The sequence below is a fragment of the Phaenicophaeus curvirostris genome, chromosome 4, assembly GCF_032191515.1.
Source record: "Phaenicophaeus curvirostris isolate KB17595 chromosome 4, BPBGC_Pcur_1.0, whole genome shotgun sequence".
NCBI classification, from domain to species: domain Eukaryota; kingdom Metazoa; phylum Chordata; class Aves; order Cuculiformes; family Cuculidae; genus Phaenicophaeus; species Phaenicophaeus curvirostris.
Window position 1 is genome coordinate 40915607 of NC_091395.1, and position 23779 is coordinate 40939385.

At 38.2% G+C, this 23779-nt stretch overlaps 2 protein-coding genes across 2 annotated transcripts; one reads left to right on the forward strand and one right to left on the reverse strand.

Moving 5' to 3' along the window:
- Window positions 1-501: 501 nt before the first annotated feature.
- On the forward strand, window positions 502-9836 carry CTSO (cathepsin O). The gene is made up of 8 exons (XM_069855857.1): window positions 502-624; window positions 2858-2963; window positions 3752-3885; window positions 5831-5998; window positions 7453-7574; window positions 8744-8907; window positions 9365-9457; window positions 9747-9836. Exons 1-8 carry the CDS (start codon window positions 517-519, stop codon window positions 9779-9781), a joined length of 930 nt encoding a protein of 309 aa, XP_069711958.1. The 5' UTR covers window positions 502-516; the 3' UTR covers window positions 9782-9836.
- Window positions 9837-10885: 1049 nt separating this feature from the next.
- TDO2 (tryptophan 2,3-dioxygenase) lies at window positions 10886-23367 on the reverse strand. Its single transcript, XM_069855856.1, has 12 exons — window positions 23211-23367; window positions 22734-22839; window positions 21803-21893; window positions 20590-20660; window positions 18698-18825; window positions 16855-17041; window positions 15264-15371; window positions 14197-14308; window positions 14015-14072; window positions 13429-13508; window positions 12731-12821; window positions 10886-11684 (listed from the first exon to the last, which is right to left on the reverse strand). The coding sequence occupies exons 1-12, from the start codon at window positions 23243-23245 to the stop codon at window positions 11531-11533; spliced, it is 1221 nt and encodes a 406-aa protein (XP_069711957.1). The 5' UTR covers window positions 23246-23367; the 3' UTR covers window positions 10886-11530.
- Window positions 23368-23779: the final 412 nt, after the last annotated feature.

Below are 23779 nucleotides of genomic sequence, written 5' to 3' on the forward strand. Positions count from 1 at the left end.
CTGAGGGACATGGTCTAGTGATTGATAGGAATGGTTGGACTCAATGATCCAGTGGGTCTTTTCCAACCTAGTAATTCTGTGATTCCCTGGCTAAAACATACGCAGTATTTCTCCTGTCCCCAGAAGGAGCAACTACGCCTTCTCCTTCCCTCTGGCAGCTCAGATGGCAGCTGCTGGAAGGCGTTAACTTTTCCACCCCGTCGTTAACAGAACGCTCAGTCCACTCGTTTGCATCACGCCCCATCTCCGACTGGGGGGAAAAAAAAAACAACCCGAAAAGAAGGCAAAACCGGCAGCGAGTAACCCGGAGACGGCCTCAGGGCACCCTGCGGGCGGGCACCTCCCCAGGCCCCGCCCGGCCGAGCGCCGTCTCCCCCGCCGCAGGAGGAAGCGGGGCGCTGCCTGCGGGCACGGGCTGGGAGGAAAACACCTTTCAAATTCCGTTTTTTTCCCCCTCACTCCTACGAAAACAACCCGGAGGGGGGTGCCCCCCCTCCCCAGCCCCGCCCGCGGCCCATGGGGCTGCTGGCGCTCGTGCTGGCCTGCTGCTTGGTGCCGACTGCGGGCGGCCGGGAGCCCTGGGACCGGGGCGGCCGCGACAAAGGAGCGGCGGCGGCGCTCCGGGTAGGTGCCCTGCCCGACCGCGCACCCCGAGCCGCCCCGAGCTCTGCGCCCCAGGGCAGCGAAACCCGCCCGGGGGCGCTTTGCCCCTTCCCTCTCCTCGGCCCTGCCTGCCCGGCTTCCCCTTCGGGATTGCTGGGATTGGGGAAATAAATTCATATGGGCTTCCTTGCATAGGCAAACTGGGGGAAAAAAGGCTTGATCGGAATGTGCCATTGTTCATCAGTCTTCATAAAAGAGAAAGCTGTTGTGCTTTCTAGATGACTCAGTATAAGAAAGACTAGCTAGCGTAGGTTTTGGTTCTAGTTTCTTTTCGCTTCCTTGCCTTAGAGAAGGTCCTGTCCCTCGGGAGGCCCATAGGCTGCGCCTCCTCCCTGCTTTGCATCAGCGCTGCTAAACGCTGCTAAACGCTGAAGCTGCTGTCAGCATCGAGAGCGTGTTCCCCAGTTCTGCAAAGCTAAAAGATGTCCCTGCCGGAGTTTATATGGTAACTACTAAAAGGATAAACGTAATGGAAAGTCCGCTGACCGCGGAAAGGGTCCTTGGGCACTGGAACAGGCTGCCCAGGGAGGTGGTTGATTCACCTTCCCTGGAGGTGTTTAAGGCACGGGTGGACGAGGCGCTGAGGGGCATGGTTTAGTGTTTGATAGGAATGTTTGGACTCGATGATCCGGTGGGTCTCTTCCAACCTGGTGATTCTATGATTCTGTCCACAGAAGATGCATGCTGGCGGCAGGGGTCGAGCTGGGACCGAGGATGCAGTGTGTCCCCTCCAGCCCCGGGGTGGTGGGAAACTTGGGAACCGCAGAAAGTGGCCTTAAGTTTGTGATATTTCCTGTTGAACTTCGTCAGCAGAAGAAATTGGGAAGGGAAGTGTCCAGTTGTCTTGCTTTTGTAGGGCAAGAACGTGTTTTTCGGCGATCTGAGATTCCTGGTAATTTAGAGCTTAGGGGTTTTAATGTCTTTAGACCATTATACTGTTCTTCTCATTATAATTACATAATGATAGACAGAGTTAACTTCTACGCAAAGACATTTTTACATATCTGTGAACCACAAGGTTTGTTGTGCTGTCAGGGAAGGGCATCACATGAGTTTGGCACAATTTGTTCTCGGCTATCCTGCTTTGTCTGTCTCTTATCAATTTTTTACCCAGTGAATGAGACAACACCAGACTGTGTGGTAGTGTTGATCTGCTTGAGCGAAAAAAGGCTCTGCAGAGGGATCTGGACAGGCTGGATCAATGGGCTAAGGCAAATTATATGAGGTTTAATGAGGCCAAGTGGTCCTGCAGTTGGTTCACAACTCCGTGCAACGCTACTGTCATGAGGAAGGTGACTGGAAAGCTGCCCTGCAGAAAAGGACCAGGGGGTGTTCATCAACAGCCACCTGAACATGAGCCAGCAGTGTGCCCAGGTGGCCAAGAAGGCCAGTGGCGTCCTGGCTTGTATCAGAAATAGTGTGGGCAACAGGACCAGGAAAGGGATTGTCCTCATGTAGTTCTCGCTGGTGAGGCCACACCATCAATACTATGTTCACTTGCCCCTCATTACAGAAAGACATTGAGATGCAGGGGCAATGAAGCTGGTGAAGGGTCTGGAGCATGAGTCTTAAGAGGAGCAGCTGAGGAAACTGGAGTCGTTCAGTCTAGAGAAAAGAAAACTGAGAGAAGACCTTATAGCTCTCTACAAGAACTTGAAAGGAGGCTGTGGTGAGGCAGGTGTGGTCTCTTTTCCCAAGTAACAAGTGAGAGGATGAGAGGAAATGGCCTCAAGTTGCAACTGGGGAGGTTTAGATTGGATACTAGGAAGAAATTATTCACTACAAGGGTTGTCAAGTATTGGAACAGGCTGCCCAGAGAAGTGGTTGAGTTACCATCCCTGGAGGTATTTAAAAGACATGTATACCTGATGCATACAGAGATGGTTCCTTGCTGGATTTGGCCATGTTCCATTTACAGTTGGACTTGATGATCTTAACGATCTTTTCCAACCTAAACAATTCTGTTATGTCGTGCACTTTAACAGTTAATTTTATTTGCTATCTTTCTTGGAGTTAAAATTAGTTTAATGGCTTTCATATTGGTTTGGTAGGAATTCACAATGAACCTGAGGTGAGCAGCTGCCGCCTTATCTAAGTTCATATTTACTGTTGCTAACCTTTTCTCTTTCTGCTCTTTGGGTTTTGTCAGTACTGCTAACTTAATAGTGTCCACAATATTATTTTTTTCTTATAGGAAAGCGCTAAAAGAATTAGATTGCTGAATTCTTCATCAAAAGATAATACAACTGCTTTCTATGGAATAAATCAGTTTTCTCACCTGTTTCCTGAAGAATTCAAAGGTATGTTTTCTGACTGCTGCTAATGCCTTTTCCATTATTTTCCTCCCTTCCTCCTGTATTTCCTTCCATCCTTCTGCTCACTGGGCCCTGAAGCCTACTTCTGTTGTAAAATTGGGAAACACACAAGGTTCTAAGTTCCTATTCCCTATCCCAAGACGAAATTGACTACAATCCAAACAGTGCTTGAAGGCCATACAGTGGTAGCTCTGATAGTCAGGACTAATATGAAACAATTTTTATTAGTAAGAAAATTTGTCTGTTACCTAACCTAATCTTCCCTTCTTGCCATTCAAGCCTGCTGTTATATGTTCTATTAACTGGGAGATTTCACACCTTTTTTAATTTTAAATAATTAAGCATCTGCTTTTAGTGAAAAAGTAGCAATTGGATTGTTTCAGAATCTTTACATTATTCTTCTCTTACTTTTCCCCTTTTGCATGACTGAAATGAAGTATTATTTTCCAGTAAGTAAATTGTTGTAAAAATTTTCAAACAAAATGTGTTATGGAATGGTTATTGATTAGCTTGAGTAAATCTTCACGCTTTGTACTCACATTCCCTGTATGGAGTATTTGTGTTCTTTTTACAGCTGTAAGATGCTTACATTCATCACGGAGTATAAGGATTATCTTAAAATGCATGAATTTTCCATGGACTTGAGAATGAGATGTAATCTCATGATTGTGACTGCAGATCAAAGTTACCTCTACAGCTTCTAATAAAACAGTGTTTGTTGTTTGGGGTTTTTTTAATTAGTAGATTTATAGGTGTTTGTATTCTGTGTTTAGCTATTTACTTAAGAAGCATACCTCACAAACTTCCCAGATATATAAAAGTGCCAAATGGAAAGGAAAAACCTTTACCAAAGAAGTTTGACTGGAGAGACAAGAAAGTCATTGCAGAAGTGAGGAATCAGCAAACAGTAAGTCTGGATGTTTTCCTTTCCTGGTTTTCAAGCACTGCTCAGAGACAGTTCCAACAGGTACATCATAGCGCACAGTGAAGGTTTTGGAAGGGACCAGGACTGCTTCCAGACTCCTTGGAGCACTGGCACAAGTACAGCTGGTTGAGCGTATACAAAGACACGTAGCATTTTATGCGAAGTGGAATTAGGCGTAAAAATATGAGAGGTAAAAGTTGTGCACTTAGAAATTGTGAGATTATAGCCTGTGTGTCATACAGGTTTTGATCTAGTTAACTAAATCTGGAAATATTTTGCACCATGTGTGTTTTGTATTTTTCTGAAAAGGCTGAGGCAACTTCAGTACTTGACTTCATTCCCCGGTTTCACTTGAGTGGGTATAGATGCTTTGCTGTTGTTTTTTCTCATGATTGAATGCCCTTGGGTGGTCAACACCCGTATCTTTACCACAGAAGGCCTTGGGGGATACATTCATGACAGGAAGATAACCAGACCCCACATGATTACAGTTTATCCCAAAGTGGTTATGGTCACTGGTAAGAAGTAAGCTGCTAAATCCCCAATGTCTTTCCTTTCTGTGCTTCACATAGTGTAACCTGGACCTTGCACAGGAATAAATTCTGCTTTCTACTTTAAATACTGTAGTTCAAAGAGCCTAGAACTGCAGCATAGGTTCTGTTACTGTCTTAAGAATTTTTCTGTTATGTTTAATTTCAGTTTACTGTTCCTTAAACTGTAATAAAATATTTCTATAAAATTATTCAGACTGTAGAAAGTTGTAGATGGTCTCCTCTAGTGCATCCTTTTCAAAAAGTTACTAACTAATGTGGTCAAAAAATTTTTTCATCCTGAACTTCAATTCTTCTTTAAGAAGAGAGACATGTCTCAGTAAATAACATGCTCAGACCTATCTTAAAGGGCAAAAATTTATCGAGGAGAAATTCTTAAAATAAGACAACCATAATGCATTTCAGAGAGCAGTACCATGGTGGGTTGGCAGGGAGAACAAGTTCAGTATTTTAAATGGCTGATTAAATTTCATAGAATGGTTTGGGTTGGGGAAAACATTTAAAGGTCATCTAATCCAACCCTCCTCCAGTAAGCAGGAATATCTTCAACTAGATCAGCTTGCTCTAAGTGCTGTCCGACCTGATCTTGAATGTTTCCAGGGATGAGGCATCTACTACTTCTCTGAGAAACCTGTTCCACTGTTTCACCACCCTCATTGTAAAAATTTTTCTTCCCTGTATTTAGCCTAAATCTACCCTTTGTGATTTTAAATCATTACCCCCTGTCCTGTCACAGCAGGCACTATTAAAAAGTTTGTCCCTGTCATCTTTGTAGGCCCCCTTTAAGGACTGGAAGGCTGCAATAAAGTCTCCCCAGAGCCTTCTCTTCTTTAGGCTGACCAACACCAACTGTCTCAGCCTGCCTCACAGGAGAGGCGTTCCATCCCTGTGGTCATTTCTGTGGCCCTCCGCTGGACTTGCTTTAACAGATCCCTGTCTTTCCCTTGTTCAGGGCTCCAGAACTGGATCTGGTGCTTTAGGTGGGGTCTTGCCAGAGCAGAGTAGAGGGGCAGAATTACCTCCCTTGACCTGCTGGCCACATTTCTGGCCCAGGATATGGTCAGCCTTCTGGGCTGCAAGCGCATGTTGCCGTCTCATGTCCAGTTTTTCACCCACCAGTACCCCCAGGTCCTTCTCAGCAGGACTGGTCTCAGTCCCTTCATCCTGTAGTGATATGAGAGGGTGCTCCAACCAAGGCAGAACCTTCCACTTGTCCTTGCTGAACCTCATGAGGTTTATATAGGCAAAGTTCAAGGATTATGTGGTAAATTAAAAGCATTAGAAGACCCTTATGACTCTTGTTTTTTGTCTTTTCATACCAGGCTTTAAGAACCAAGTTGACTTTTTCTTCTCTGTTTCCCTTCTCTTTGTGCCAGTGTGGAGGCTGCTGGGCTTTCAGCGTTGTGGGTGGTATAGAATCTGCCTATGCAATTAAAGGAAATAACCTGGAAGAACTCAGCGTACAGCAGGTCATTGACTGTTCATACAATAATTATGGCTGCAACGGAGGATCCACTGTTAGTGCTTTGAGCTGGCTGAACCAGGTTTGAAACTTCTCAGAGATCTTGAACCCTTCCTTAGCTTTCATATTAACTTTTTTTTTTTTATGGGGGAAGGTGAAGTATACAGGTCATTTGATTTTTTAGTCACATATGTGTGTATATGTATGTATATATGCATATATGTTTGTGTATACATATGTGGATGCGTATTTATATAGTTTGGAATCAAGAGAGAGTTTCTTCAAACAGAATTGAAACTTGACTGGAATTTTATAGTCTATATATGGTCATGTGAATGTAACAAATCAACCCATAGGGTTGAAAATAATGTTACTTGAATGCTATGGTATTTCCACTGAATTCAATTAGAACGGCAGAGATACACAGTGTAGAAAGAGCCATTTATCCATGTGTCTTTTTGTGGATATGAGTGTCAAATTTAGGCACTAGCACGTAGAACAAAAGAGGGATGTTGAGATTTTCTGCTTTCAGATTTCTGTGGTTTCTTGCAAACACTGTAGAGTCATGCAGGAGTGTGGAAAACCTCAGAAAAAAATTACTGCATTTAACTTTGTTTCACTTGCAAACCAAAACAAAGAAAATGCAGCCACAGTTTCTATTTTACCAGTAGCTAACACATTTCATTAATGAATAATGCAAAATGTGTGTTAATCATATATGTAAGCAGAAACGTTTGCTTTCTAGGAAAACAGTATGAGTTACAAGGATATAAAAATAATGCCAAGGGTTTTTTTAAAAAGCTGATTTTCCTTTTTAGTAACTGTAGTTCTGCACCTGAAGATTCCTCTAACCCGTCTAGTAACAGTCTAGATAACTTGTTTAAGTTTGCATTCCAAGAAGGACAGAGCATATTCGTCTGGATTCCTCTGAAGCAAAATTCCTTCTTGCTTTGCAACAGACGGAAGGAATTAAGATGGGAGAAAACATTGTCAGAAACATGCTGTACTGCAGAAGGCAAGAAAAGTGTAAAAGTTTGATGTAATAGCTTTGTACTGTGACAGCCTTTATAATACATTACATATTAACATGGGGATTTGACAGTCATAGCAGAATTGGACATCTTTTCAGTATTTTCTTTAGCAGTTTTGGGGATATTTTTGGTTCTTGAACTGTCCCAAGGGGAGAACTATTTTGTGTATCAATGTCCTTTGAAAAGAACAAATAATTATTCATTAAATGAATGCATAGTCTCTGTGTCTTGAAATCAATGAAATTGCTTGTGAGGCTTGTTTAAGCCAGAGACGCCTTTTAAATTTTGTTAATTATTTAAAGGCTTCTGAATCCCTTCTGAAGCTCTCTTCATGAACAATGACACTAAAGATAGTAAATATCTTATTTCCCAACTTGACTTTCGTATTTCTAATCTCACTGAGAACACACTGAATTTCAAGTAAGTTCTGTGGTCATTTTCAATGTGTTTTGAGCGGCATAGTGCTAAAGACAAAAGCATTAAATTCTCATTTTTATTCTTGCAGACAAAAGTAAAACTCGTGAGAGATTCAGAATACAATTTTAAAGCTCAGACAGGACTGTGCCATTATTTTGGTCACTCAGAGTTTGGAGTTTCAATAACAGGATTTGCTGCATATGACTTCAGGTAGCTACTATTGATTCTTTTTGTTTGCTGTACTTTTCCTTCTGTGTTCTCTAACTGTGGAGTAAGCTAGAGCCAATAGTGCATTGATCAGCCAAAGGTTATGAGGTTGATTGCATCAGTCCTGCAGTTGTGTACTGGATAAGAATTAATACGTAGCATTTTTCAGAGTTAAGCCTTGCCACACAGAATCCTCTCACCCCTGCCATTACTAAGCCTGTTCAAATTTGAAAGCTTAAGTCTGTGTCTTGAAATTAGATCTTTTACGTTGTCTCTGTTTAAACTGGAACATTGAGTCAGTTACAATTTTTAATATATGCTAAATGAACGTTACACTGCTATAATATCAGAAGCAGTAACTCCTACCAATAGTAGTTGGAATTTATTGAAAAATATTAGCAAGTATTCAGTTACTTTAGTATTTATCAATTTTTCATACCCACCCACATCCTCCTCCAGTCTATGACTTAGTAAACACTGTTGTCAACTGAGTTTTCTAAGGACAGCTGATAGCTTTTTAGGTTCCTGTACCTAGAAAGTTTGTTTCTGATTTTTCTCAGTAAAATGCAGCTGCATGCTGAACTTCAGGACAGGAAGTATGATCTTGACTAAGAATTGAATTACTGCCAGATATAAGTAACTAAAGTCAGTTGTACCTTTCCGAGTCTGTATTTGCCAAACTTAGTTATTACACTTACCATGCGGTGATAAAGATTTTCTGTTCCAATATATTACATGTATGAAGCTGTATGAGGGTGGTAGTGATAAATAGCTGATAGTGGTAACATTCTGTGTTTTGGCATGTTTGATATACGTATTTTACTTTATTATTATGTATGCTATAAGAGGTACTTCTGCATGTTTGAAAAACTAGTGGGAAATAGTAATGTTGACTAATGGTTTGTCAAAAGCTGGTTTTAATTGAGAGGAGTGATATATAGAAAGTGCATAGTACTCACCATAACTCACGGACCTAACCCAGAAACCTGCTTCTTTTTAATAGAATCTTTGGATATGTTGTAGGATATGAAATGCTTATTCATTGATGTATGTTATGTGGAATTCAAAGGAACAGTTCTAGTTACTTGATTTTTGAATCATACTTGACAACTAGTTCACTACCTCTCAAACTGCTTTAGTGTGCTAACTTGGCATTGTCTGTCCTTTCACAGTGGTCAGGAGGAAGAAATGATGAGGATGCTTGTTAACTGGGGCCCTTTGGCAGTAACAGTAGATGCAGTTAGCTGGCAGGATTATCTTGGTGGGATCATACAGTATCACTGCTCCAGTGGAAGAGCAAATCATGCTGTTCTAATCACTGGTTTTGATAGAACAGGTGAGTTTCCATTAAGTGAACTTTGATCTAGTAGGTTTTGCTTTTTTTCTCTTACTTGCAACTTGCGTCATGTGGGACAAATGATTAGAATCCAAAACTTGGTATTCACTTGAGAGCTGTTTTGTTTTGTGTCGCATCAATTCTGAAAGCACAGTCTAATCGCAGGAGAACAAATTCTTGTCTGTGCTCCTTCAGTTCTGTGAGTCTTCATTTCCTTGTAAAGTCACGAACATCGCTATATTTGTCTTTACACTAGCAGAGGCTGTATACAGCCTGTTCAACACTGGACTATAGCTCTGTCCTGTATGTGAACAGCAGTAGGTTTCACCATACTATATCATCAAATCATCAGCAACTATAAGATATTAAAATGCTAATTAACACTGTAGAGTGTTAGAAGTTTTTTATGCTTCCCACATCTCATGTTGTCTTTTGTTTACAAAAATGACTCTTCCAGGTAGTATCCCTTACTGGATTGTACAGAACTCGTGGGGGCCTACGTGGGGAATAGATGGCTATGTTCGTGTTAAGATAGGCAGCAATGTCTGTGGTAAGTCTGACAAAAAATAATTAAAGTGGTAAAGGCTACATGCTGGGATGTGTTTCTCCATGTCAGTAAAGCAATATAATGGGATCCTCAGAGAGAAAACAGAAAATCATTGCTATGTTTTGAAAGAGGTTGAATGGGTCCAAGTGGAAAAATGAAGTGGTTGCTGGTTCAACCAAGCCATATACAGTTGAATGATTGAAAAGTGCCAGAATTCATATTCATATAATACCTTTCTGGTACACTTTCAGTATTCATTAACATTTTGTTGTTGTTGTTGTTTCATTTGCAGGTATAGCAGATACAGTTTCATCAGTATTTGTTTGATACTTACTGGTCAGAGACCAAGTACTGCTTGGACACATGTTGTATATGAAGTCTTACTTCAAAGCAACATTTTCTGAAATAAAAAAATGTCTGTAAGAGTAATTCCTGCTTTTAGGCAGTACAGGAATGGGTTGGCTGGAGTTTTTAAAAGTATTTCTGTTTGAAATGCATTGTGCATCAAATCTCTCATGGAACACGACAACTCAGAATCAACATCAGAAGGCACAAGAAAAAGTTATAAAGATGGACTGAAACTGTGAGTGTGCCATTGAATACTACTCCATAAAAAAAAAATCTTGCAAGAAGTTATGACAAATGGCAAGGAATTTGGATCACATAGTCAATAGCATGACAGGGTATAATTGAAATGCTTTGAATGTAAGAAGAGCCGTAGTTAGATCTACTCTTATAAGGCAGGGAGAAAGGACAGCTGGAAGAAAATGGTCTCTGTTGTTCATTGATACTTGCCTTGGCTTTCCTAGCACCTCTGACAGGCGTACATTTTGTCTTCCTCCTTTTTGTGAAATCCTACTTTTTTCCTGAATTTAAAAGAATAGAGAATGGAAAAGGGTAGTTGTTTCCTGAGCAACCAGTGTCTCTGAAGTGCTGCAGTCCTTCAGTTTAAGTCTTCAGATTAACAAAAGGAGAAATTTTCTGTAGTCTTACATTCTTCTGTAGTGTGGCTTTCTCTTAGCAGTTTATGAACAACAAACAGCACACTTCTGTAAAAAAAAAAAGAGCCAAAGTTCCTAATTCTCATTAAGTGTTATGTTTTTGTAGTAGTGTCAAACAGAGATGTTCCACCAACGTATTTTAAGGTGGTAGGAGGCATAAGTACTTGACATGCTAAGATAGAGAGCAGCTCACCAGAAATGGAGACCAGCAGCATATGTGTATTTCCAAGGGAAGCGTTTAAAAAGACAGGAGTCCATCTATGAGAAGATGCAGCTTTATCAATATTCTATGGCCAAATTTGTCTAGCTTTTATTATATATAAATTTTATCTTCATTTCAATGATACTTTGAATAAAAAAAGTTTTAAATGCCTGTCATAATGTTGTTTGAACTTTTGTCCTTGCTCTAGAAGAAGCCTTAACAACAGAAGAGCTTTAAATACTCTTTTATTTGAAGTGCAAAGTCAGTACTTATTTATATCTGCTGTTCTTAACAGTAAGTATTTCTGTTGAAGGTATTTACATTCACATGTAGTAACACAGATAGCAACATGATTCCTGATGTGTGTAAAAGTTCAAGAGGCTTGAGTGGCTGTGGACTTGAGACTTAATAGTTTTTTTTAATTTAGCTTTTGAAACTCTTAAACAGAAATTCCTTTTAAAATTCTGCTAGAGCACAAAAACTAATATTCTTCTGAAAGTATTGAGACTAATTATATCCTCAGCTATAATTAGTAAATTACTAGCAACCATGAGCCAAACAAATAAACAAATATGTACAAGTAAGACATGATGGTAATTGTATGTAAGTTGTTCCCACTCCGTAGGTGTAGGCTTTAAGAAGCCAGCTAAGAGTTAAACTGGTTGAGTTGAATTGGGATATTGTTTTAGTTTTAATACAAGCTAACTCAATACAGATTATTTTTTATACAAACAATTAAGTTTCTTCCATAAGCTGATCATGCTATTCATATAAATACATATTTACACACCCACACTGTGTGAGAATAGCAGTGCTATTTGAGGGGTAGCACCACTAGGGCTGAAAGTCCTGAAGTTCTTTACAGCAACCAGTCTAGTCAGAGTCATCACTACTAAAATAGGAGCTGTCACAGTATTCTGCCGTGTAAAGGAATTTATGAATGGTTGGGTTCATCTTTGGTATCCAGTGTCTTGGTACTAGGAATGTTGAAAGATTGAACAAATCCACGAACACCTTGTATCTGTCACTGAAAGAGATAATAGGAGCAATTAATACTATAATACTGACATAGATGGCCGTAATTTCAGAATCCCCAAGAATCATTACATCACTTTATTTATTTAGTAAGGTTTCTGCACTAATCCTCCTCTTGAATATTCCAGAGTAAAACTCCAATCCTGACTGTTTCTAGGGCACAGCAGCTGAGACTTAAAAAGCAAATGTGGTTGACATAATCACATCTTTCTCCTGAAAATGCAGAGTACGTAGGCCTAGAGTATCTCCAGACCTCTGGTCTTGTAGTAGAGCAATACATGGCAGTCATCAGCTACATACAGTTTCTCTTTGAAAACAAAGATCGAAGAAGGTCATCTTAGAAGATGTTTGAAATATCCTTATACCTTTTGACATAGTGGTGTTCAGGACTGTAAAGAAATAGTTGCAACTAACAAGGTTCAATTGTCTTAACTAGGTGAATCCTCAAATATTGTGTCAATAAATGTTCTACCCGTTCAGAGAGTCTGTGCTTAGGCCCCAGTCATGTTTTTAAGTTCCTTTTCTGCTTCATCCAATAAGTGACATGTTTCTAATTGTTGCCTGCACAGCTTGAGAGTATTAATTACTGTCATCTTTAAGAATATATTCAATCCTAAATTGAAATACCTTAGGCTGTACAATTTGAGGTCAAGGAATAAAGATACTGTCATCAGTTGCACAGTAGATAGGGGACACTTGCAGCCTGCATCACCTAATCAACTTTGGCTAGCTTGCACACAAACTAAACAATGCAGGATTAATATCATTGCTATTACAGCGATGCCTAGATCTGTTGACTGAGAATTAAAAATTGCACTTCACATGAGTGATCAAAATGAGGGGGGTTTTGTCCCAAAAGTCTTCGAATTTGTATTTGTCAACCCAATAAGTAAATGTACAACAACAACTAGGAGGAAATGCTCAAGTCCCAGAAGGGAAACAACAGCCCTCTGGCCTCAAGTGAACCGTCTGTCTCCTGGCATTAGAGTATCTGTGAACTGCATTATTGCAGGTAATTGTGGAAATGATTATTCTTACCTCACTGTTGAGCGCAAATAGTGGTAGCCAGATGACCCCCCAGTGCCAGCCTTGCTGCCAATCATTCTGTGCACCATGCAGACATGGTTATCTAAGTAACAGAAAAGAAGGCTGTGTCACATGTTCAGTGTTAAGATATAACCAGAGTCACATTAAGGTACATCACTGAAATATTAAAGATCATACAGAAATCTTTACAGAGATACAGAACTATTAGGTCTTCAGCAATACAGGAGCTAATTATGCCTCCTCTTGAGTCAACTAATACAAAATTATTGTTAATACAGAATGAATACACTAATTGTACATTATTATGCTCTGTTAATATAGATTTAATGTATTCATTTATGAATGTCTAGAGAGGGAAGGAGCAAAAGGAATGTTTGCATATGAAGAGATGTCATGATGATCTTTTGACAGACTTTGGAAAATAGATACCTGTCCCTTAAATAAAATTGTTCCCCTAACCTAAGTCATGTCATAGAAATGATAGCTATGCCTATATAGCTAATGATCACAAAAGATGATCATCTTCCCTCAAGGCTGAGGGACAAACAAAAAAAAGTCGTTCCCAAAGGATCATCTCAGAAGGTCAATTCTAAAACTCTGGGTATAACTTATCTAAAAGAGGGTGAAAAGGAACAGTTTACTTGCATCTGTAGGAGGGAGTATCACCACAGTCAAAAAGTGAAACTTACATCTCCATTTGGTCATCAGCACATCGATATCCATAAGGGAAGTAAGAAGCTGAAAAGGGACTTGAAAGCGAGGCTCCTCTCTTGGAAAAAAAGAAAGCAAGCAGTGAGACCTCTTGTGATAGGCTGTATTTTTCAAGGTATTGCTCCACCAATGCGTAAAAGTAACTTAACATACATTTTTCCTAAATTGGTATTGAAATAGCGGTAGATCCTCTAACAAATGCTTCTGCCATATAAGTCTTATCCTGTGCCTTTTCCTTCACATGCAAAAATACTCTAAATCTTCCTAGGACATTTTGTAGAACAGTTTGAACAAGGCATTTGCTATTTTCAGTCTAAGGAACAGTATCTGGGCAGACACAAACTTGTTGCCCAGAGAGTCCACAACAACCTCCATCCCTGAAGATATTCAAAACTCAACTGGACACAGCTCTGGGCAGCCTAAACTGGCCTTTGAGTTTACATGGAGAGTTGAACTAGATTACTTTCCAAGGCCCATTTCAACCTAAATAAACCTGTATAGCTGTCCTTAACTTTCACCTCTCCTCTATCCAGTAAGCCTTAAAGGTAAAGCTTCTACCTTTACCTGTAGAAGTAGATCATTAAGGCACCCTTCAGTGCTTTATATGACAGTCTTCTTTCTCCTGCAAAATACAAATGTCCTTAGTTTGTTAATGATTCTTCTGCAAATTTAATGCTATTTTGTGATTATGTGTATAATGTATAAAAAAGTAAAAGTGCATATTGACAGATATTAATGCAGCCTACCTTTACTAAGCAGATGTTCATGGCGTTTTTCATCAAATAATGAAAGTAATACATCTTTCTGTTTTTGGAATTCAGATAATAAGTCATCTTTTTCTTCTGATTCTGGTTTGGCCTTTGACATTTAAAACAAAAACAGGTTTTGGAATTCACTAGGGAAAATTAATTTCTTGACTGACCTATGATGCAACTTCTGTTTTCATGATAAGTACTCTAAATTTACATTTTAAATGTAGAAACTGTGTTTTCAGACAACAGAGATGAATCACTGAGTCACTGTCCTTTGAAAAATACAACTACCACAAAATGTACAATTAAATAGCTATCAACGTAATTCAGATGAATGAATGTTCAAACAAAATAACAGTTTATCAGTTTTTGTTTAGGTCTAGAGACCTTAAAAACACTTATTCTTTATTTTTTGAAGTCTGATTAATTTATTTTTTTCAAGGCAAATAGAGGTCATCCTTGCACAGCTGTGTGTAAGATAATGATAAATAAAAACATCTATACGAGTTAGAAAGTTGTAAACAGTCTCTAGAAATTAATTATGCTATAATGTTTTCTCCCATTACAAGATATACTTAAAGCTACAAATCTTACAATATTCAGAGATTTTCTTGTGCTTATTTGCCAGTGTAATTCAAAATATCACATAGCAGAAAATTGTGACATACTGTTAAATAAAAATGGGCTGTTTATAGTGACACTCCATGCAACTCACAGCCCAAACTTTGTGGAGTTTTACTCTGAAATGTAGATATATGTACTAACTAAAGGTGAAGTTGTAGTTTCAATAAACTCAATTTCAGCCCTTCCATTGATAAATCCCTTTCCTTTTCCAATTAACTACCATGTACCACATGTTTTAAACTGTCTTAGAGGTCAAATTACAAACTTATACAGATTTCCTGGAAAAGTGTGCAATTTTCTCTGCTTCTTGCAGACAAAAGCTGCTAAAGATTATATGAAGTGAGTGAGAAACTGATTGGGCCAAAAGTCAGATTTACGTTAGGATGTCATTTGCCAGATATCATTGCTCATAGCTGGATCAAGAGTATATTATATACCTGCACCAAGGCAAATTCCTCTTCTAGACCTTTTAAAACATTCACTTGAAATTGTCCCCAGAAATCAAATCCTTCTGCGTTGAGTCCTGGAGTTCTTTCCAGCCATGCCTTTAATAATAATAATAACAACAACAACCTAATTTGTTCAAATATTAACAATGCAAGCATATTACCTTAGAATTACAAGATATAGCAACATAAATTATACTACAACAGTTGTTCTGGTTTAATATCCTGTAGAGGTACTTGTTGCTGGAGTAAGCATGTCCACATAGATTTATACCTGCATAATGGTGCTGTACAAACACACTTACAGGTTCTATGTTAAATGACCAGTATTGGAAGGCAAATAACACCTTTAAAACCAATGCCCTTGTAGATACAGAAAAACAACCTGATTCCACGTGTATAAGATAATTGTAAAGATAAAACTTGGAAAGAAAATAATATAACCATCTACTTGTACAATCAAGTTTTATCATGTCAGACAGGGTGAATCCTGATCAAGCAGTCTGTCATTAGCTTACATCAAAATATGTGCTAACAGAAGACACAAATTTACTTGGCAGTTAGCAAAGCTTTCTCGATTTCCTTTTAATATTTGGAATGAAAATGGGAGGGGGCTTCAAGCCCCGACAATGGCTTCAAGCTCCGACAGGGGAGGTTTAGGCTAGACGTTAGGAAAAAATTCTTTACAGAAAGGGTCATTGGGCACTGGAACAGGCTGCCCAGGGAGGTGGTTGAGTCACCTTCCCTGGAGGTGTTTAAGGCACGGGTGGACGAGGTGCTGAGGGATATGGTTTAGTGTTTGGTAGGAACGGTTGGACTCGGTGATCCGGTGGGTCTCTTCCAACCTGGTTATTCTGTGATTCTGTGATTCTGGGGGTGGAATTAAGAATTCTTATTGTCAAACTACCTTTAGAGACCACTTAATTTAGCTCCTCATCTGAAAGATAAAAGACTGTGAAGTCTTTAATGAATCGAGAAAAGCTAGACAAATTTCTTAGGTGTTTTGTATAAGGTGTCATAGACAAATGGATAGGCATTATAAGAGTGGATGCTCTTATTGAGGTTTTTGCTGCCTTATTCTTTAAGAAGTTATGTTAATTTTCCATATGAAAATGACAATAGTGTTAGAGAAATTACTGTGTGTCATTCATAACTTTGAGACAGTCATTAAATCAAGGTAAGTGATAATTAAACTTTTCTTTAACATATTTTCTCCTTTCTATTTTGGGTAGTCATTTTTCCCTTTTATTTTTTTTAAACCTTTCTAACAGCTATAATTAAAAGTGGGAATACTTCTTAAGTTTTAATCTTAAGAGGGCTTATGGTCATGAAAAACAATGCAAATGGAACAGTACATTAATATTCTTAGCTTATATTTCCACAATGTAGTTTACCAACTTAACAGTCAAACTTTCCAGAAAAGAGGAAATGCTATGAAAAATCAAATAATTTACTACTGAATAACCAAATTTTTTATGAAAGATAGTAATGATCCAGAACATGACTGACGGAAATTACCAGCATGCTTGTTTCTCTAAGGGAAAAATTATTTGTCACTGACACCAATGAAGGACATTGTTACCTCCACAAGTTGCAGTAGTGTTGGTTCTTGCTCTGATTTAAGCAGTAGTTCATAATCCTGTCCCTTGAAGTTGTCACGATAGTGCCTTCTGTTATAGGGGACTCTCAGACTTTGGGGAACACCAATTTTGTTCTCTAACAAGCGAAACTGTAGGCTCTGAAAGCCTGAGGCTGGGCTTAGGTAGTATCTTTGGGAACAGAAGAAACAAAGAGAAAAATACAGGATATTATTTTACAGTGATTGGGGTTCTCTGGTTCTCAACCAAATAAAAAATACATACTTCACATTTGAAGAATATCAAATAGATATCTAAGCATTTTTCTTTATATGATTGCAACTAAGAAAAGGAAAAAACCTATTTTAATGAAACTGCTGTATATGTATAACCTATTCTAATTTTCTAGCTATACATTGTTTGTGCATACACAGATATAAACACACTTAGGTTTGTACTGTGTTTTAAAATGGCAGCTTTGTGTGTGTGATGTACAAGAGGAAACATTAGCAAGTGTTATTTCATTTCCTGACAGAATAAGCAGCTTTATCCCAAATAGCTATTATAAAAATTTACACATTGTTAAAGTGCCAGTGAATGTGTTTTAAATAGGCTTGTTATACAGAGTAATCGCTATGTATACAATAGAACAACATTCAGAAAAACATTTAGTAGGTTTTGTTTAAGGGATTAATTCATTAAAAGGATTTTTTCAGAGTTAAATTTTATGACTATGCTGAAAAAAATGATCCATAAAAGTAATCTGAAATCCCACACTGCTAGATAATTGTGATGCACTTGGAATTGCAAATAGAAGATTTGACTCAAACAGATCGTTGATTTGATCTCATGTTTGCTTATCAATCAACAGTACATTGTCGAAAAGCAGAAGCAAGAATGCATCTCAATGGATGATTAGCCCAAGGATTTCCTCTGCTGTAGTTAATGCTAGGCAGTGCAGATGTTTCAAACTTCCAAGAGAAGAAAAATTGTAGCTTCACGTGCTTTTTAGTTAGGGTACATTAAAAGACAGAAAGGAAAGGATACTAAAACAATGCAGAAGTGGATGGGATGCTGTGTAGCACTGAGGTCATGAGTCGGGTCAGTGACAGAAACAGAAACAGAAAAACAGAAAACTGTTCCTGCGGAACAGGAAAGCAGACAGTGGGTGAAGCTGTCACATGCTGTAGCGGAGGGACAGCAGAAGCGGGGAAAGAGATAGTAATGCTATGAGAAAAGTGAACTAAGCCAAGGGATCCCAAAGAAAGTCTGGGCAGAAGGCAGAAGAGCTACCAACCACTGGCCCAGCTACATTTTATGCTACTGGTGAGCAGAATTTACTGGGGAGAAAAAAGAAGAGACAGCAATGCTTCTTTCAGTCATTTGAAGCCTCCAGCACTGCAGACCCACTGAAAACATGAAACAAGGAAACAGTAAGCAAACTAAGACATCTGAAATATCTATTTGATAACCTATGGAGATTGCATTTCTCTCACCCAAGCACTTCTATGTTTTGCCATAGAATATGGCTGCAACTGTGCAGTGGCAAGTTTCAAGTAAACTGATAATGGAACCATGAGCTATTTGTATTGTTTCTATTTTTTTAACTTTCTACTCCAAAACCATTCAGCAGCACCACACATTAACATCAAAAATTAACGCTTCTTTGCAGAGCATGCTCGACTCATGCTCAACTGACCCTTGCACTCTAATATCATGATTATCTCTCTAAGGTGTGCTCTCAGCTTGCTGAATGAGGTTTCCAGGGTACATGCAAAATTCACCAGCAATTTTAAGGACAGGAAATACCAGCTCAGGGATTACTATGGAGAAATTGTAAGTATTTACCTGAAATCAAAGAAGTCCAATGCAGTCATAGTTTCCAAAACTGAGAACTGTTCTACAAGTAATTTCATAATCATTGAAATTCTGTTCATTCGAGTAATAACCTTCAGCATGTTCCTCTCATCTCGTACCTGCAGAAAAAAATAAATATCAGAACAAGACAGAATGGTGTTCTCTTTATATCTTATGTATTTATTGCAGATCTTTTCACTGACGTACATCACTACAGTCCCAATTCCTTTACATCTGAAATCCACTACAGCAGAATCTCATATTGAATAGAGAATCCTGTTTTTAACTGAAAACTGAAAATATAATTTTCAAGGACTGAAATGTTTTTCTCTGACTGATGATACATTACAACTAGGCCAATAGATAGGATTTTTTTCTTTTGTACATTTTTTACCAGAATAGAAGTCACCACAGGAAATTAAATTCTAGACCAAAATGATTTATATCATATGAGATCATTTTCAATTACTACAATACAATTTTAATGATGTATGGTATAATATGATTATATTATGCTTTCTATTTTAATCACTTCTACCATCATTTCTGTTACTATGAAGAATGAGTCATAAGGCAGGTGTGGGAAGTACTTAAAAGCTGAGAAGCAGAGTAATGTAAGAGGTACATCTAAAAAGATATGCATGAGACATGTGCATTAACAAGCAGAGGAAAGCAGAGAAGACTGCATCTGATGGGAAATAGAAAATATTAAATGGAAACAGCGTAAGCTCTTTTTTGGGTACATTGAACACTGCCTGCAGAAGTCTGCTAAAATTCCTTTTAGTTTCAAAAAGATTTAACTTCTCTCTAAGGCCTGGGCATGCAACTAGAAAATATCAAACTACAAAAATGTAAGATGATAACCATTTCCTTAATTGCCTGGCTGCACACTGAACCTTAAAATTGACATTTCAAATTATGATTATGAGCAAAATTTCATTTTTCAGAAAAATCAATAATGAAAAATTATTCTGCTTAAAAACTTATTTTTAGCAGTTGCAAAAAACTGAAAAGCCAATAGATTTATTAATATGGAGGATGAGAGAGAATATTGTCATCAGACATAATGATAAAAAGATTCTTTCTTTCAATATAGTCTAGTTTCAAATTTTCTTTCTGTACACATGCTCATGATTTTATTCAAGGTATTTCTCACATTACATGCTGTCAGTCTTTTTCTGTGGATGTAGTATCAGGTCAGGAGTTTTTCTCTGTTATCTATTATTATGAGATGTGTTTAGCTTTGGACAAATGTTTAGAGATGTTCAAAATATTCCCGTTATTCTGAAATTATTCTGTAATTTCCAGAAGTTCTCATACAGTTGAACATGGGCTTTGATTATTTCTTTTCTGTTGGATTTATTAGTACACAACTACTGAAAAGAATTCCTTCGTTTAACAGTTATTGGATGGAAGGATATAGTACGTAGACTTCAAAAAATTAAGCAAAGGAAAAAGTGTTTTTCAATATAAAAATACTTGTGAGACCTCTGGTTTTCAGTTTCGATTCTGAGCACACTTTTTCTGCAGCAGACCATTCCAAAGTTAAGTTTCTGTAGTTATACAACAGTAGCGGGAGAGTATGAGAGCATTTTGGCCAATGAAATTGGTCTTGGAGAGTGAGCTATGCAAAAGGCAGGCTTCAGGAGGAAGTAAGATTTTGCAGATCAAATTTCTGTACTATCAGGATATAAAAGCCATTTAGCCAAATTTCCTTCATGTTTTTTGTTTATGTTTTTTTGGGGGGGAGGCGAGGGGGGGGTCTATTCTTAAAAAATAGTACGAGTTGCTTTAGTAAAACCAGAACATATCAGGCTGAGAGACAGAGGCAAGAGAAATAGAGGGCTGCATTTTCTCAAAATTAATATTTGCTCTTAACTTACATGGCCATTTTGAAAGATCACCCGCACAGAGTCCATTTCCCACAGAATCTGCTTAAACCAAAGTTCATAAGCTACAACAGGAAAGGTACTGTTAATGTTAATTTCATAATTATTTTGCCTTCTCATCACAGCATTGAAGAAGTAAAATTCTTACATTTTGGTTTGAAATGAGTGGTTTATCTCTACAATGCTGGTGAAAAACATGCCTATACATAAACATGTTACCTGTTATGCTATGCTGTCCTTTACCTAAACTATTACATGAAATAATCTACTGTCAAGAGTGTTGGCAATTTTTTAAAACCACATTTTACATGTCAGAGATTTGATGAACAGAATGTTCAATACAAAATCAGGAAAGAGGAAAATCTAGGTCTGATACTCCAACAAAAGCTAACTCCAGAGCTGATTAAAATTATTATGTCATCTACAAGTTTCCTGTCAGTAGCAGGAAAGTATCATCAGGCCAGTATCTGCAAAACAAACAGATATTAGGAGTTAAGGAGTGCCTAACCAGTATGCTGGCTTCTAGACAGCCACTAGATGATTAAAATTGGATTGAAGTTTCAGAGAAGGCACCAGTCGGCTCACAAAATTTGCCTACAATAAGCTGCGTAGCAACCTATTACTCAAATGGGGAAGGAGTTTCACTGCCTTCATTCCTCTAGAAACAGAACAGTCCCAAAATTGGTTTACCATATTCAAAGGTTATACTTACAGCTTGTTAAGCATAGAGTTGACTATATAAAGGAATATATACGAGGGTCTAGGACAACTCCCCATGGCCAACTCTCTGCAGGACATCTGTACATGGCCAGCTCTCCATGGGGGAAACTACTCAAGGTGCTCCAAGTACTTAGCAGAGAGTGGTCTGTCAGATGCTGCCTTTCCTCTTACCCAGCACATACTGATCTCCACAAAGCCCTTGAACATTGGCAAGGGCTCTTGCCAGTTACTTGGGGCTCCCTGTGTAGAGTTGTCCACACAGAGTCAGCTATGCAGAGTTGTTCCTTAAAGTTGTCCTATGGACAGCTGACTGCCACAGAGTTGTCCTTTTCTGTATATACAAATATTAATGCAGGTAAAAGACAGAACAATTATGCTGATTGTATCTAAAATGAAAACAAATTGTGCATTGCATACTTCAGCATTAAATAACTCCCTATGGCAAAAATGCTGGGTAGCCACCACTGAACTCCTCCTGGGTATTTACCTTGATGTGTCACAATGAAAAGATGCTCATCATGTATTTTTTTCCCTCTCTTCTCACTTTGAAGTTCTTGAGCATTCAGTATTTTGTTCAGCTAAAAAAAAAAAGCAGACCAAAACTGTTCTGTAAAGCTCTCAATTCTGCTAATAGTCATGATAGTCCTACTGTGTAAAGGTAATATTTAAGGATAATATTAAAATATATAATAAGCTCCATATTCCAGGTTGTATAAGGAGTTAGGTGGTCTTAGGTATAACTTTTATTCTTAATTTTTAAAAAAATCTTACCTAAAATCTTACCTCAATTAGTAAAGTTTGGAAAATCATTTAAAGACTGGCTTTAATTTAAAAAAAAAAAAGAAAGAAAAAACAAGATATCCAACACATTTCCTGGATTGTACACCAATATTACCGTTGTTCAGTGAAAATGGAGGTCCTACAGTAAAATTCTGTGTAGTTATGCAATAAAATATCTGCACAAGAGCCCTGAGGCTGTACAAGTAATTACAGTTCTGCAATTACTAATTTTTTCACTAATTCAAATTTACAATGTAAATTATTCTGGACTTTTATGCAATAATTCAAGGAAGTTGCACACGGCCTACTGACGTGGAGAATTTGCCAAAGAATAACCGAAGAAAGCCTTTTGTGGTACACTACTTCACAGTTTAGGTTTACCTATATAATCTCTATGAAAACCATCAAAATGTCCAGGTTCTCTGCAGTTTGAGAAGCCATCCCACAATCCAGCTGCACTGTCTCAGCTGAGACAGGAATCTGTGTCTTTGACTACATATGGAGAGCTCAGGTAGACAAAAGGCACTTGGACACCTCTCTTAGTGACTTGGCTGACTCCTGGAACCAACGTCAGTCGCAGGTCCTGGCTCAAGTCTTAAGAGCAATCAGGGCATTAAACATAAAAACATTAAACTTACTTGTAGGTAGTCTCCATAGACAAGTCCACCTTTGCTGGCTTTATTTATCCCTTCTTGTGATTTGTCATCTTTTTCATCTTCCAAAGATAGGTTGCTAAAATTAAATCTAAGAAGAAAATTAAGGAAATATATGCACTATTTAATTAAAGAACTGTGAATATATATACCTACCTCTTTACTCATAGATGCATTTACAATTCAAGCAATGCTTTGTTTTGAGAAACTGAGACACTAAAGCAGGCTTTTGAGAAAAAAACGTACACCTGAAATACCTCTTGTCACAGTAACAGCTGGTAGCATCGTATCTAGTCCATCAAATAACAAGTACTCAGATATGTCTTTGTACAATCTCTTTTCCTTTAGCAATACTTAGAGCTGTCTATACATTTATAATCATAAATTCCTTTCATATTTTACATTAATATTTTATCATTTGAACTGATGTTATGAAGTGAAACACAGGGACAACAGACTCACAGGTAATTGTTCCCTGCGAAGGGGCATCCACTCATGATTCCAGGATCCAAACTTGCTGAGCTGCACACCAGGAAATATACTCCACTAGTGTTCTGAAATCTGCTGCAGCTGCCTTATATGTAACCTTATGTCACTACCTAGTCCAGCCCCCAAATTCTCCTCTTTAGCCCTCAAGCCCTTCCCCACTATTCAATAATTACAGAAACTATCAGCACAAAGGTCAATAAGTTCATGTGTTGTTGGCTCTCCAGGTTTGGGGTTTTTTTTAAAAATAGTCAGAACAGGAATAAGTGGCATACTTGCACTTTCCCGTGGCACACGATTTTGTGTTTTTACCACAACTTTTCTACCAGCTTCTTCTTTAGAGAACAGGGCTGGTGTAAGATATAAGTCATTGAGAGGTCTGTGTGTAAGAAAAAGGCGATAAATTCAGAAATTGCTAAAGTAGACTTTTAACTTGCAGCCCCTTGATATCAAGGAAACTTTTAAGTTTAAAAATGAAACAGAAAAGGAAAGTGAAGGGTAAGGGGAGGAGAATATATTTTCATGGCAGACAATGACGCTTATAA

Coding starts and splice junctions, on each gene's coding strand:
- CTSO (XM_069855857.1), top strand. CDS start 517: ATGGGGCTGCTGGCGCTCGTGCTGGCCTGCTGCTTGGTGCCGACTGCG. Junction 2,964..3,751: donor GTTTCCTGAAGAATTCAAAG/GTATGTTTTCTG, acceptor TTCTGTGTTTAG/CTATTTACTTAAGAAGCATA. Junction 5,999..7,452: donor CTTTGAGCTGGCTGAACCAG/GTTTGAAACTTC, acceptor TTATTCTTGCAG/ACAAAAGTAAAACTCGTGAG.
- TDO2 (XM_069855856.1), bottom strand. CDS start 23,245: ATGAGTGGATGCCCCTTCGCAGGGAACAATTACCT. Junction 18,826..20,589: donor TGATCTTTCAAAATGGCCAT/GTAAGTTAAGAG, acceptor TTTTTTCTGCAG/GTACGAGATGAGAGGAACAT. Junction 12,822..13,428: donor GCTGATGACCAAATGGAGAT/GTAAGTTTCACT, acceptor TCTGTTACTTAG/ATAACCATGTCTGCATGGTG.